This window comes from Cygnus atratus, chromosome 2 (genome assembly GCF_013377495.2).
Source record: "Cygnus atratus isolate AKBS03 ecotype Queensland, Australia chromosome 2, CAtr_DNAZoo_HiC_assembly, whole genome shotgun sequence".
NCBI lineage: Eukaryota > Metazoa > Chordata > Aves > Anseriformes > Anatidae > Cygnus > Cygnus atratus.
The window spans coordinates 74,325,938-74,339,136 of NC_066363.1; the positions used below are offsets into that span (position 1 = coordinate 74,325,938).

The 13,199-nt window shown below is 36.3% G+C and overlaps 1 protein-coding gene across 2 annotated transcripts in view; it reads right to left on the reverse strand.

Annotated features, from left to right (window-relative positions):
- Positions 1-8,703: 8,703 nt before the first annotated feature.
- The window catches only part of CDH12 (cadherin 12), a 157,251-nt gene continuing 152,755 nt past the window's right edge, over positions 8,704-13,199 (reverse strand). For both annotated transcript variants that reach the window (XM_035561663.1, XM_035561662.1), the window contains 2 exons: positions 11,122-11,373; positions 8,704-9,203 (listed from right to left, as the gene is read on the reverse strand). In XM_035561663.1, coding sequence (XP_035417556.1) covers positions 8,704-9,203; positions 11,122-11,373 — 752 coding nt within the window. The remainder of the gene's footprint in view (positions 9,204-11,121; positions 11,374-13,199) is intronic.

Sequence of the window (13,199 nt, forward strand, 5' to 3'; positions counted from 1 at the left end):
GGATTACACTAAATCCTGCTTTGTTCTGCTGCTTTCTATTTTATCAGAAAATTTTCCATAGGAAAAATCTCTTGGTTAAGTAAAGAAAACCTATGGACAACGTCTCCACCAAGAGCCTGTCACAGTGTCTTAGGAAGAAGAGTACTCCTCAGAGTGCAGCCTGAACTACACATAAATCAGCTGTGGGCAACCTGTGGGAAGGTTTGAGATTACTTCTTCGTTGCACTCTAGGGAGGCTATATTGTGTCTGGCTGTGATGGTGCTGTGTTTTGGATCTGTAACCAAATCAGTGTTGATTATACAACAGTGTTCTGCATAATGCTGAACAGGGCTTGCACTGCATCAAAACTTTCTGTTTCCTGCTCTGCCCTTGCAGTGAGTAGTCTGGGAGTGCCACCCAGTAGTCTGAGTGGGGACACAGCCAGGACAGCTGACCCCAGCTGACCAAAGAGATATTCCATGCCATATGACATTGTGTTCAGAAATAGTACTAGGGGGAAGGGTTTTTTTGGGTAGCTAGCCATTACTTGGAGACTGGCTGGGCATTGGTCTACTTGTAGGAGGTGACGAATGCATCATTTGGTGGTGGTGGTGGTGTTTTTTTTTTTCTTCCTTTTTCCTTCACTTATTAAACTGTTTTATCTTTTTTTTGACTTTTGCTCTTCCTATTCTGTCCCCCATAACCATGTAGCTAGAGACTGAGTGAGTGGCTGTGTAGTGCTTAGCCACTCACTGGGGCCAACCCACCATGGAGGCTCTGTCATATGCAGAAAAGAAGGCAGATTTCTGAATTCCTGAATCCAGAGAAAGTAATAAGCATGGTAGAGACTGGTTCAGCTCAGAAACTTTTAACAATACAGAGAAACCAGTCATGGCTCACAACTTCTTTTCTCTTCTTCTTTTTTTTTTTTTTTTTTTTTTAGCTATCTGTTTCATGTTATTCTGTTAAGGATTTAATCCTGCAATGCTTTAGTGTAAATGCATGAACAGTCTCTGAATTACAGATCAGAAGTGGTGTGCTATTTCTAGGGAGACTGTTCTGCCCTACATTCCTTTATAGACCATTTCAATGGGAAGAATGGTCCCATTTAGCTTTTTGTGGATACTTAAGCTTCCTCCACTGCTTAGTGTTCAAAATGAGGCTTTAATTCTGTTTATGACAATAGTTTTCTAAAGCAATTACCTCAAGGAGATGTCAAATTAATGTGCTACTTCATCAAATCCTAACCCTGCCAGGACTTTCTTTTCTCCATAACCATCAAGAGAGTGTTCAGACAACTCTTGTCAGCTTGGGCTGCAAAGCACTGTCTTCCAGCATAGGCAACAATTTACACAAATCCCTGTCCTCAATATCTGTCATTGAATATCCCTGGTCAGAAGATAGTTCCATTAAATCACTTTTTGTATTTACTTACCATGCTCTCTGGACTGCATATGATGTTAGGTGCTTTCAGTCACATCATCTAGGCCAAGCATAACAACTAAAGTATGTGATCTGGAATAACTTAATTCAAGTCATTGTAATTACAATAATAAAAATTAGTCAGAGAAAGTAAAATAAAGCATTTACCAATTGTGGCACAGGATTACTAAGATCATTCATTGCTAAGGTAAATTCATCAAACTTGAAAAAAGACTAACTGAATTTCCATCCTCAAATTTCTACTTTTAAGAACTGAGACATAACATCTTGCTGTACTCCATTTGAAGCATTTCTATTTATTCCATTTGTCATTGCCAAATCTCCCCTAGTTTCATGGAATATATTTGTCATATTTTAAGACTAAAAAATAAAATCAAGCTACAAAATATTACCTTCTTTTTTATATATGTGCAAAGGAATACGCAAATAGGAAAATACAAATAGAAAAAAAAAAAAAAAAAGAGGAGATAACTCCATGGTCTCTCTCTGCATCTCCTTCCCTTAGCAGAAAGCTGGTGTGTGTTACATACTGTAGAAGAATTGCAGAAAATATGCTAAAGATTTTGATTTTGTGATTAATAGTTAGCATAACTTACATATGAAGTTTATAGTATGATTTCTGCTGATGTCAGTTTGCAGAACATTGAGCTGATGTTTGTTCATTCTGAAAAATCTCTTATCAACCAAACCTAGAATTCTGTGCCTGTACAGTTGAGTCTTGTATTTCTTGGTCAGGTGTTTCTACCATGAAAGCTCAGCTGTAATCAGATACACAGCTAGACCAGAACTAGAAGAGTAATAAACACATAGGGGGATAAAGATCAAACTTCAAAGTAACCTGAAGCGGCTAAAGCAGCAGGGGTTGAAGGCAACAGGAGCATTCTGAATAATATTGAGTGTATTGCCCTGAGTTCATTAACTACTGAGAAAAAATAAACTCCAAGTACAAATAAAAACCTAGTTATTTAGTGCAGAAATGTTGCCAAATAATATAAGACATTTTATTAAGGCATATTTATTTTTGTTCTCCCCTACTATGATTCCATTTCCTCCCCACATCTTTATAGCTTTGAAGAAAGAAAGAGCTTAGTTTATGCTTCTTGAATTATGCTTTCTGACAGAGGCATATAATAGAAAAGCACGCTTTTGACTAGTAAATGCACAATATTCAACATGTGAGAACAATAAATCATCTGTAAGAGCACAACACACCTCAGGAGAGTAGTAAGCTGCACTCCTGAATACTGGACTAACACAGCCACTCATCTAGCCAGGCAGTCATTACATTCCCCTTCTCCTTCATCTGTTCAGAGGACACAGGAAGGTAACCAGGACAGCTAAGGAAGTGAAAGGCATGCCAAAGATGACGTATTGTAGAGGGTATCATCTTTACCCAGTAATGAAATAATATGTATATTTTAAATACAGACTGAGCCAAGCTGACTCATTGTCACTGTTAGTATAGTGTCCACGTTAAAGACAAAAATGCATCAGGACAATATAAAAGTAGGCAGAACTGAAGTAAATAAAGCAATTACAACAGGTAAAATCTGATGGGAATCATAAAATTTGCATGTATAATATGTAATGAAAAGGGAACTGGCTTTATCTATGCGATTTAGTAAATTAGAACTGATGGCATGGTGATTTGAGGATCAATTAAATTTACAGTCTAAGTAGTAATAAGAAAGTAATATCGATCAAACTGGGTTAGTATCTTTAGCTAGCAGTGGCCATAAGCTGATATCCTAGCAAAACGTGTAGGAACAGACCAAGTTATATGACTCCCCCAAATGCTAATCAGTTGCTATTCAGGAATTTCCTGAGCTAAATGTGATTGCTCTGTATTAAGCAACATACAAATGATTTGTTTTTCGGGAATTTGTCCAGTCTCTTTTTCAACCTGTGTAAATTCTGAGCATCCATGACTACCTTACCTACTTATTGTATAAAGAACCACCACAGTTTATTTTCGTACTGACTTCTAGTTTCATGCAATGCCCCTTAGTTCTTCTACTGGAAGGGACAGTAAACAATTTATCCCTTTCCAGTCTGTCCACATTTCAAACAGTTTAAAAGATTGCTACAGTATTCCCCTAATCCTACTTCAACTGTCTCTCTAAAACAAATCATAGTTATTATGCATCCATAATTAGGATCCCATTGACCTGTCTGGAGGTTTAGAGCCTAAGTGCACAGGAGAGTTTTTAGCACAAGTCACAGAATCACAGAAACGCTGAGGTTAACTAGTTCAACCTCCCTGCTTGGACCAGGACCATTTAAACAAGGGCTGTATTCAGCTGGGTTTTGAATATCTCCAAAGATGAATGCAACAGAACTTCTATGGGAAACACAATACAGTGCTGGCAATCATGACAGCAGTAAAAAAAAAAAAAAAAAAAAAAAACTTCTTTTACTCATGTTTTAATGGAATTTCTTGTATTACAAGTTATACGCATTGCCTCTTGTCCTGTCACTGGGCACTACTGAGAAGACTCAGGCTCCCTCTTCTTTACTTCCATCCATCAGGTATATATGCACATTGATGCAAGATCCCCTTGAGCCTTCTCTTCCCCAGGCTCAACAGTTGCAGCTCTCAGTACCTCCTTGTATGTCAGATGCTCCAATCCCTTAGTCATTTTTGTGGCCCTTTGCTGGATTTGCTCCAGAAAGTCCATGTCTGTTTTGTACGAAGAAGCCCAGGCATGGGCCCAGCACCCCAGATGTTGCCTCACCAGGGCTGAGCAGAGGGCAAGGATCGCCTCCCTTGGACTGCTGGCAACACTCTTCCTAATACAGCCCAGGCTGCTGTTAGCCTTCACTGCCACAGGGGCGCATTTTTGGCTCATGGTCAACTTGCTGCCCACCAGTATTCCTGGATACTAGTGTCATACAAAATACCAGCAACCCAGAGTATTAATATATTTTCTTTTTGTATTCACTTAATAGAGGTTTTTCATAGCAATGCAGTTTACGAACTTTATTTTTCACTACTGTGAAAGATCAGTTGTGTTTATCAGTATATGAACATCTTATGCTTAAGGTAAAAACATTTGCAAGGTGGTGTCTAGAACAGTATTTTCCGTAATCCATTGAGTTGTTTATTGCCCTTTGCTCCATAATGAACTCTGCTTTCATAACTCAGAGTAGATCTTCAGTAACTATGATTTTATTTCTGAACAGCAAAATTTAAAGCAAATTTATAAAATAAAAGTAAAAATCAGAGAAGTATAAAATATTCAAACGGATCTTTGTGCCACATTGCTTTCCAAGTCTTTGCTATCTGATTCACTGACAATATTGCAAACCTGCATTTCAAGAATAACAGCATCTTCAGCTTTGAGATGTAGCACTCTTAAATCCAATGTTTTGAATTCTTTTATGTTCTGATCACACAGTGAAATTTTCTGAACTTTTCTAAGTAGCAGCATTTTCAGGTGTCTTTTGGGAGGGCACAGAAGATATTTTCTTTCTTCCCTGAAATTCCTTTCAGAGGTTCAGTTATACATTTTTCTGCAGTTCTGTGTGTCTGCAATGTAAACTTATCAGCTAGATTTCTCTAAATACTTCTCTTCTTAGCTGAATGCTTTCCAATTAGACTTGTATTTCAGCTGTGCTAATCATATCATAATGGTTTAACTTAAATCACGGATTTGTCTCTGCCAGTGCAGTGTCTCAAAGCCTTCACAGGCTAAAGGCATTTTACAGAATGTTTTGTGTTTTGGAGGGGCACGGTTGAGACATTTAAGATGATGTCAGATGTTTGTGCACCAGTATCTTAACTTTGGAAATTTAAAGAAAAGTATTTCTCTTGATTCTACCACTTTAGTGCCTTTTGAGCAGTATCATAAGTAGCTTCCTGTCACTCATACAATGTGGAGGTTTATGGCTTTTTCCACTGTCCAGACAAAGACAGACATCCACTGTAAGATCTGGATTGTGCAGATCTTTGTAGGGATTTTTCAAAGATATAGTGCTTACAAACACAAGTACTTACTTGATAGAATTTACAAATGTACTGGGGTTCCTTAGTCCCATTGACTTCATGTCATCTCAGATGCCTTGACATATTTTAAATCTTGTAAACTTCGTATTTGTCCAATTCCTGTTTAAAAAAATAAGGTCTTAAAACCTGACAGGCATCTTTAGAAAGACAGTGACAGAATGTGGAATTAAACACAAATTACTTGGATCCCAGATTATGTGTAAACGTAAAGCACTTACTTTCCTTAGTTCTATAGAGCTGTTTACAAAAAATACCCCCATTAAGTCAAAATTGTTTGATTACTCCTTAAAAAAAGGTCTTAGATTTTAATTAAGATTCTGTAGCATAATTGTATTACATACTCTTTTTTTTTTTAATCTTCCTGGAGGTTTATTAATTATGTGATAGGAACATCTCAATTACAAAGCTCATAAATGTCAAAAAATATGCATCTGATATTCAATTTATTATTTATTTAGCATATAACTCACTGTTGTATCTGAATCGTGTGTGATAGCATAATTAAGATCACGTTTTCTGTGTGCTCATATTGGGTGTCAGGTTTCCATACTGACTGTCCTGCTCAGAGCAAATGCCAGCCTCTTTGAGAGTCTTAATGTTCACCCAGTAGCTGCTAGAATTGCAACTTTCTCAGGAGCAAGTCTGCTATGTGATGTCAGAAAGCCAAACTCTGTTCTTGCTTATGTTGACTTTACTAGTGTAAATAATTGTAAAGGACCAATACAGTTACAAAAAGCAGACGTTGACCCCAGGATTGCACGTCCGTAAATGAGCGGTGTCAGATGCTTGTTTTAGCTGTGGCAACAGGGGAGGACGTATTGGTATGCATATGCTACATGAGGAAGCATTGCAAAGTACCTCCAAAAGAGTGACTTTTGCATGAATCAAACCTGTGTTGTAACTTGTAGCAAAAAATATATATATATATCATTTAAAATATTATATAAAATATATATATATATTTTTTTTTTCCCAGAGCTCTGTTTTAGGCCTACTCTGCAGTATCAAGTTGCCTTTGCTATGCTGTAAGAAGCACAAAATTTAAAAACACCACCTTCAGTGTCAAAATTGTTACGCTGGTCAACGACCCTTTCTAATCTATTTTCTTCCCTGTCATGTGAGAGAGCGCTTTTGTTGCCTTAGTTTGTCTTTCAAGAAACATAGAATACCTTTGCACATAATGAAACAAGCAAACAAACAAACAAACAAAAATACCAACAAAAAACGTTTCTTGTTATCACATACAGTATCTCTTCCTCAGCACTCTGCTAGTATGAGCTATGTCAACTGGTTTTAGTGGAGCCTTGTCCAATTGTACCAAATGATCCTAATCTTATTTAAGCTATATGTCTTTTAAAATCTTATTGGGAGAGTCATTTACACATGTTTGAAATACCCTTACATTTCCACGAGAGTATAGGGAACTTTGGGTGTGTTAATCAGGCTTGTGAGAGAACGATATGTGGTAGCTCTTAATTCTTCAGTGGTACAAAAAATAAGGTGCAGACCTGAAGTGAATGGAAGACATCTTATTCATGAAAGACTTAGATTGACCTTGCCAGTGCTGTTAATCAGGAATAGAACTCAGCAGATTGTATAGCACTGTGTAGATTTTAGAAGGAGAATTAAGTATATTTGCACTTCAGGAACCATAAACTACTGCCTTACAAAATGTGTATGCTTTAGATCATCAGAAAAAGCCACATGAAATAGTTTTATAAGAGCTCTTCCATGCATAATGCCTTGCAAATGTCTGTGCTTCTGATATTTTCTTTTGCATGGATATGTACATGAAGCGTGGACAAGCATACTGTCTTAATTTTATTTTGCTTCTGTTAATATTTTAGCAAGGGGTAGATTTAGTTAGGACAAGGTGTAATGGCTTTAAAGTAAAACAGAGGATATTCAGATTAGATGTTAGGAGGAAATTCTTTGCTGGAGACACTGGAACAGGTTGCCCAGAGAAGTTCTGGATGCCCCATCTCTGGAGGTCTTCAAGACCAGGTTGGATGGGGCCTTGGGCAACCTGGTCTAGTGGGAGGTGGCCCTGCATGGTAGGGGGGTTGGAACTGGGTGATGTTTAAGGTTTCTTCCAACCCAAACCATTCTGTGATTCTATGAAGAACAAAATTAATATGTTTTCCATGCTCAGAATGCTTTCTAAAATATTTGATGAGGGTCTGATGCCAGAATACAATGATACGGTGAACTGTTGTGGATGGTCAGTTAAAAAATAACTACCTCTATAATATATATAGAGTATAGTGCCTATAGTACCTACAGAACAATCTAATTGCAAAGAAGAGTGATGTGGAGTTCTTTACAAATACTTCTTTAGTGATAATTACAAGGAAAAAATGACTTGGTACTAAAAATACAACAATACTCTTAAAGAAATAAAACTCCTCATTTTATATTCTGATAATAGTCTCATTTTAAAAGAAAAGGGAAAGCCAAGGGAAATTTCCTTCACGTAAAGGAGTAGCTGCTTTCATCTTTTATTATTCTGGAAAAAAAAAATGTAATATTTTCATGAACATTTAAATATTCATTGATGTATGCTACGATCTTTTCCTTTTTAATTTTGGCTTTACAACTTCAGAGTGAGCAATAGCATTTTAAATTTAAATTCTCTGTGAAATTTTGGAAGAAGAAATATGATGCCTCAACATACTATTTTCTTCTTTAAAAAACAAACAAACAAACAAAAAAACACATAAACCCCAAACACAATGAACACCCCCGTCTCCTCCTCCCCCCCTTAGTTTTAGTCATTAGATATACTCCAGGAAGTTGTCTCCATTTTTGTTCTAAAAGAAGTCAGCGTGTTGCTATTGCTTCTTGTCTTAAAGTTCATGTCCAATTTACCATTCAGTTTTGTAACACAATAACAGCAGACTCTTTACCACTTAAATGATAAAAGTTTCAATAGGCACTTTAGTGGAATTACGAAAAAGCTACCACTCTTCCACCGTGATGCCAGAAAGCTATCTTCTTTCTAAGTCAGTCAGTAAACTGTACCTTGTAGGCCTGAGCTTGTCTCAGTGTAATTCCAGGGTAACAAAATAACAACAACAAAAAACTGTATATTACAGGATTTATCTCTCTGTTGCAGATCAAACAAAAACTGACTGTATGATAAATGTAGTAACTTGCTGGAAATATTTGCTGTCTTTTATAATCAAAGGAGTTCTGTCCTATTATAAAGCTTGGGTTTATCTTTTTAATTTGTTGGTGGTTTACTTTTCTTTTTATTTCACCGTTGTACTTGTTCTTAAGTGACTTTGTCAGGGTTATAACTTTCTTCTTCTCCAAACATGTCTGCCAAGATCTTAAAGCGAGGTCCCCAGTCACTCAGATAGTCATAATCCTGGTCTGCCTCTGTAGTAAGGGACTCTATGGAGCTGAGAGACTCTGCAACAGATCCATTTCCTTCATAAGCATAGGTTGCCAAGGAGTCATAAGGGGGTGCAGTTGGATCCACATCATTTTCCTGCAGCCTTTGATTAATGAAATCTCTTATGTCTGTGTTATCTTCCACTGGTGGTCTCTGACGTGGAAAACACAAGGTGTCTGGTTTTATGTCCCTGCGCATTTTGTTATCTTCAATCACTTTGGGATTCCTCAGGGCACCAATGTCGAAAGCCTGGGTGTCCTCTTCTCCACCTCCTTCGTCATCATAATGGATAACATTATCTCTGATGTCTTCTTTAGAGGTCATCAGGGTGTCCTTTTTCTTCTGCCTCCGTAGTGCTACATATAGTACCACAATGACTGTAATGAGAGAAAACTGAAGTTAAGACATGCACAGAAATAATTTGGTACTCTGATGATATATCATTATATCTTCCCTTGAAAGCTGTGAGGAATCAAAAGGATTTTTTTTTTTCCTTAGAAGTTAGGCTCCTACTATTCTTATAAAAATAGCAGTGCTCTAGCCAATAAAAAGTGATTTGCGGTTTGATGTATGAATCTAACTTTCCTTAGTGCTTGCTGTGCTGCTGAAGGAAGTAACAAATAATCTTCCTGCTGACCTGCTTTATGTAAAAAATAGGGTTGGACAGGAATTGCAGTTCAGAGAGACAGAGAGGATTTTTTAAAAAATGTCTTCCATAACATAACAGAGAAAAATCCCCAAATTTCCATGCATCAAAGAGAGAACAGAAATGAAATAAAAAATAAAAATAAAAAAATAAAGCAGTATTAAAGGAAAAAAAAAAAAGAATCTTTGAGATGGAGGAAAAAAAAAGTCCTACTTCAGCTTTTTATTTATTTATTTTTAGGGCATTACTGGACATAAGAATGGCAACATAAAATGCTTTTCTGCACCTGTGTTTAGATCTTCTAGACACTTGAGTCTGTAACAGAGAGTTTAGATATCCTGAGAATCCTGCTTTAAGATGGAGTTATAATTGACTTAACTCTTCACTTTGAAATAAGCCAAACTTTTTTCATAATGGATTTATTATTATTATTATTATTATGAAGCTCACTCTTAGCTGTTTTTATCCAGCAACCCCCTAGAAATAAAATAAAATTAAATTAAAAATTAAAAAAAAAAAAAAGTAATCCCAAGGACTTGTGGTAGACAAGATAGTTTCCTTTCTTCAGAAAAACTGACCTAAGGGCTTTTATATATATATATATATATATATATATATATATATTTTGAATTCTTCAGAATGGGTGTACTTGTTATTAATTCTCATTCCATGAAGTATGAACATTGGCCATTCTCATTCTGATTTCAAACAACATTTTTCTCACAACATAAAATTTGTACAGAACAGAAATTCTGAATTTTACCCAGTGCTACTTAGAAGCTACTAATGTAACCTCCATCCTGTAGTACTTACTTAAGTGGTAAATTACTATATGTATCCAAATGGAAAGATGTATCCCTACTCAGTGTCTGTGCTCTTTTTCCTATCCAATAAACCTACACAAGGATTAGCATGAGATCTAGGAAGCCCATTAGTATCAAGAAGAGGCCTCTGTAAGAATCAATCTGCATTATGTAGCCCACAGTGAGCCTGTGTATGTTACAAAGTTGGCTTGAATTTATTACCAGGTCATTAAAGCTATACTGTAGGTAGGATGCACACTAGTATGGACTGCCTTGGGCATGCCGTAAATAAGATGAGATTTAAATATAATGTAGATCTAGATGATGATGCCATGTTATGGAAGGCAAGCCCACCTGAAATTAAAATCTTTGTGTCAAGTTTTACAGCGATCTAGCCAGTCACAGTCTGCATTACAATTATTTTCTTCTCTTTCATTTCATCACTTTTCTTTTTCTCAAGTTGGTATTAAGAATTAAATAAAGGCCTTTACTAAGTCCTTTACTGCAGTTACTGTCAGTAAGACTTCTCTACCTTTGTAATTTCAAAAATATCAGCTTTTCAAGAAAAGTATTAAGTGAAACTGTTTCAGAGAAAAAAATACACTTCAGGTTCCACTGAAAGCTGGTTCATTTCATGTGCTAAGAAACATGTCGGGGTTAGCAGATTCACATTCATGGTCAGTGTTTTGGGATGCTTTCCTAGAAAGGCAGAAGCACACAAGTTCTCCTAAACATCCATGCAATTTTCAGTGGCTTTTTTAAACACCAGATTAAGCTAATGACAACACAAATTAATTCACAGGTGAGTCATAATAACACACTTCAAATTGTGTCATGAGAACTAACCTAGAAGTATAACAATACACAGCAGGATGGCAATCAGTGCTCCTGTGCTGAGGCCTACTGGCAAGAAGATTGCTTCCACATTGCAGGACAGGATGGTACCATCGGAATCACATCTGCAAACTCGGATAGTCATTGTGTTTGTGCTGCTCTGGACAGGGTAACTGCTATCTTCTATTACCACTGGAAGAAAGTACAGCTCTTGCTGCCTCCTACTGTAGCCATTTCTCCTGGTTTCAATCCCAGCTGTGTTGTCTGTAAAACACGAGACAGACATTACAGGATTTTTACTGTGCACTGAATTCACCCTTGTAGTTTGTATCACCTTTAGTCGAAGGAAGCTGTTTTATTTCTGAAACTCAGTGAATGACAAGATCTTATGTAATTACCTGATTTTATCATTACAGATGGTACTGTATTCTGATCGGTGCAGAGCATCAACTAATATTTAATTTCTTTTAAACTTGTTAGCTTGACAGCTAACATTTGAAAGAAGACAAATAAATAAATAAATAAAAACACTACAGGTATTAAATTAGGAAGATTTTTCAGTTTTTCCTCCTTATCTCCTTAAAGTCCAGGACTGTGCTCAAAAGGACTCGATTGCAAGTGTATTTAGATCCACTTGCTCTCTATTAAGCAATTCATTTCCCTTAAAAAATGAAAGTAAGATACTTGGACAAAATACAAAACCCCTTCAACTTTCTTGCCTCATTAAAAATAAGTACAGAAATGAACTGAGTAATTTATAATCAGTACATTTTCCATCAGTTAGTCACAAATATGTTCAGAGCTCCTAGGTTTTGTCACTTCTTCTCAGTAGCTATTCAGTTATCACTGCTTTTCTCGATTCAAACAGAGCAGCATGAAAATGATGTGCAGATCAAAATAATTATATTCAAAACAAAAAGAAAAGAAAATTAGCAAGGAATCGATAATCTGTCAGATCTGAATGAAGGTAGCCTGCAGCAGTAACTATTTTGTCATCTCACCCCTGTGCTTTATTGTATCTTCAGAAAAGGTTATTTGTTGTCTATGCTATGACTCTCATTCCCGCTTGGAGTTTTGTCACTAGGTAGAAAAACTAAGGCCGCTGAATTCAACAGGACAATAAGAAGGAATCCTAAATATCCAAGATCAGATGCATTATGATCAGACACCATTCAGAAAGCACTTGACTGACAGAATGATTATTTCAGAAGTCACCATTCTGTCAAACAAACATGGCACATGGACATGACAGGTTCAGTGAATTTTAATTTTGAAAGATAAAAATTTTTCAAAATTGAAACAAACCAACTTCTATCTTCAGCTTGTTCTTTTTCTGTTTAATCATCTACACTATTTAAAAACTACAAATACATTACACCAGGTGCACTAAAAACACATTACACCTGCTCTAATTTCACATCACCCGTGACTGTAACAATATCAAATAGCACTGGATATTGAGCATCTTGAGGTGTTTAAAAATGTTAAGACATCTTTACTTGTAAAAGTATTAACTATAATGTGACAAGCAAGATTGTTTCCCCAAATTCCTCTTACAAAGTACCTGCCTTGTTAGTACAAGGTACACAAGTACACAATCTCTAACTTAAAAATTATCGTATTTATGTTTTTAAGAGGTGTCGTACCTGTAGCAAAAATGAGGTTTTGTTATTACACTTCTAAACTGTGTACAGAGCAGACTTTCCACCTTCTTGGTAAACAAAAGGCAGAAGACAGTGCATCATGTTGAGTTTTCCAAGAAAACACTATGGACAGCAAATCAGAGAATGGAAAATAACAGAAACTGCAGTGCAGCATTAAGAGGAAGCAAACTTCACCACTATCAAACACTTAAGTCCAGTGGGACTCAATGATGAGCAACATTTTAATCTTGCTTGGACTAAATAAAGTTAGATGTTGCAATACCACAGCATTTTGAGAAAGTAGTAGATGTTAAAACCAAACTTCTTAGACTAAGCACTTCAGGAGAAGAATAATGACCTAATCTTACAAGAAAAAAAAGTAAGAGGACTTAATTCTATTATAAGGCTTTATATTCATTGAATTGTCTCAAGAAAACTAGTTGATTG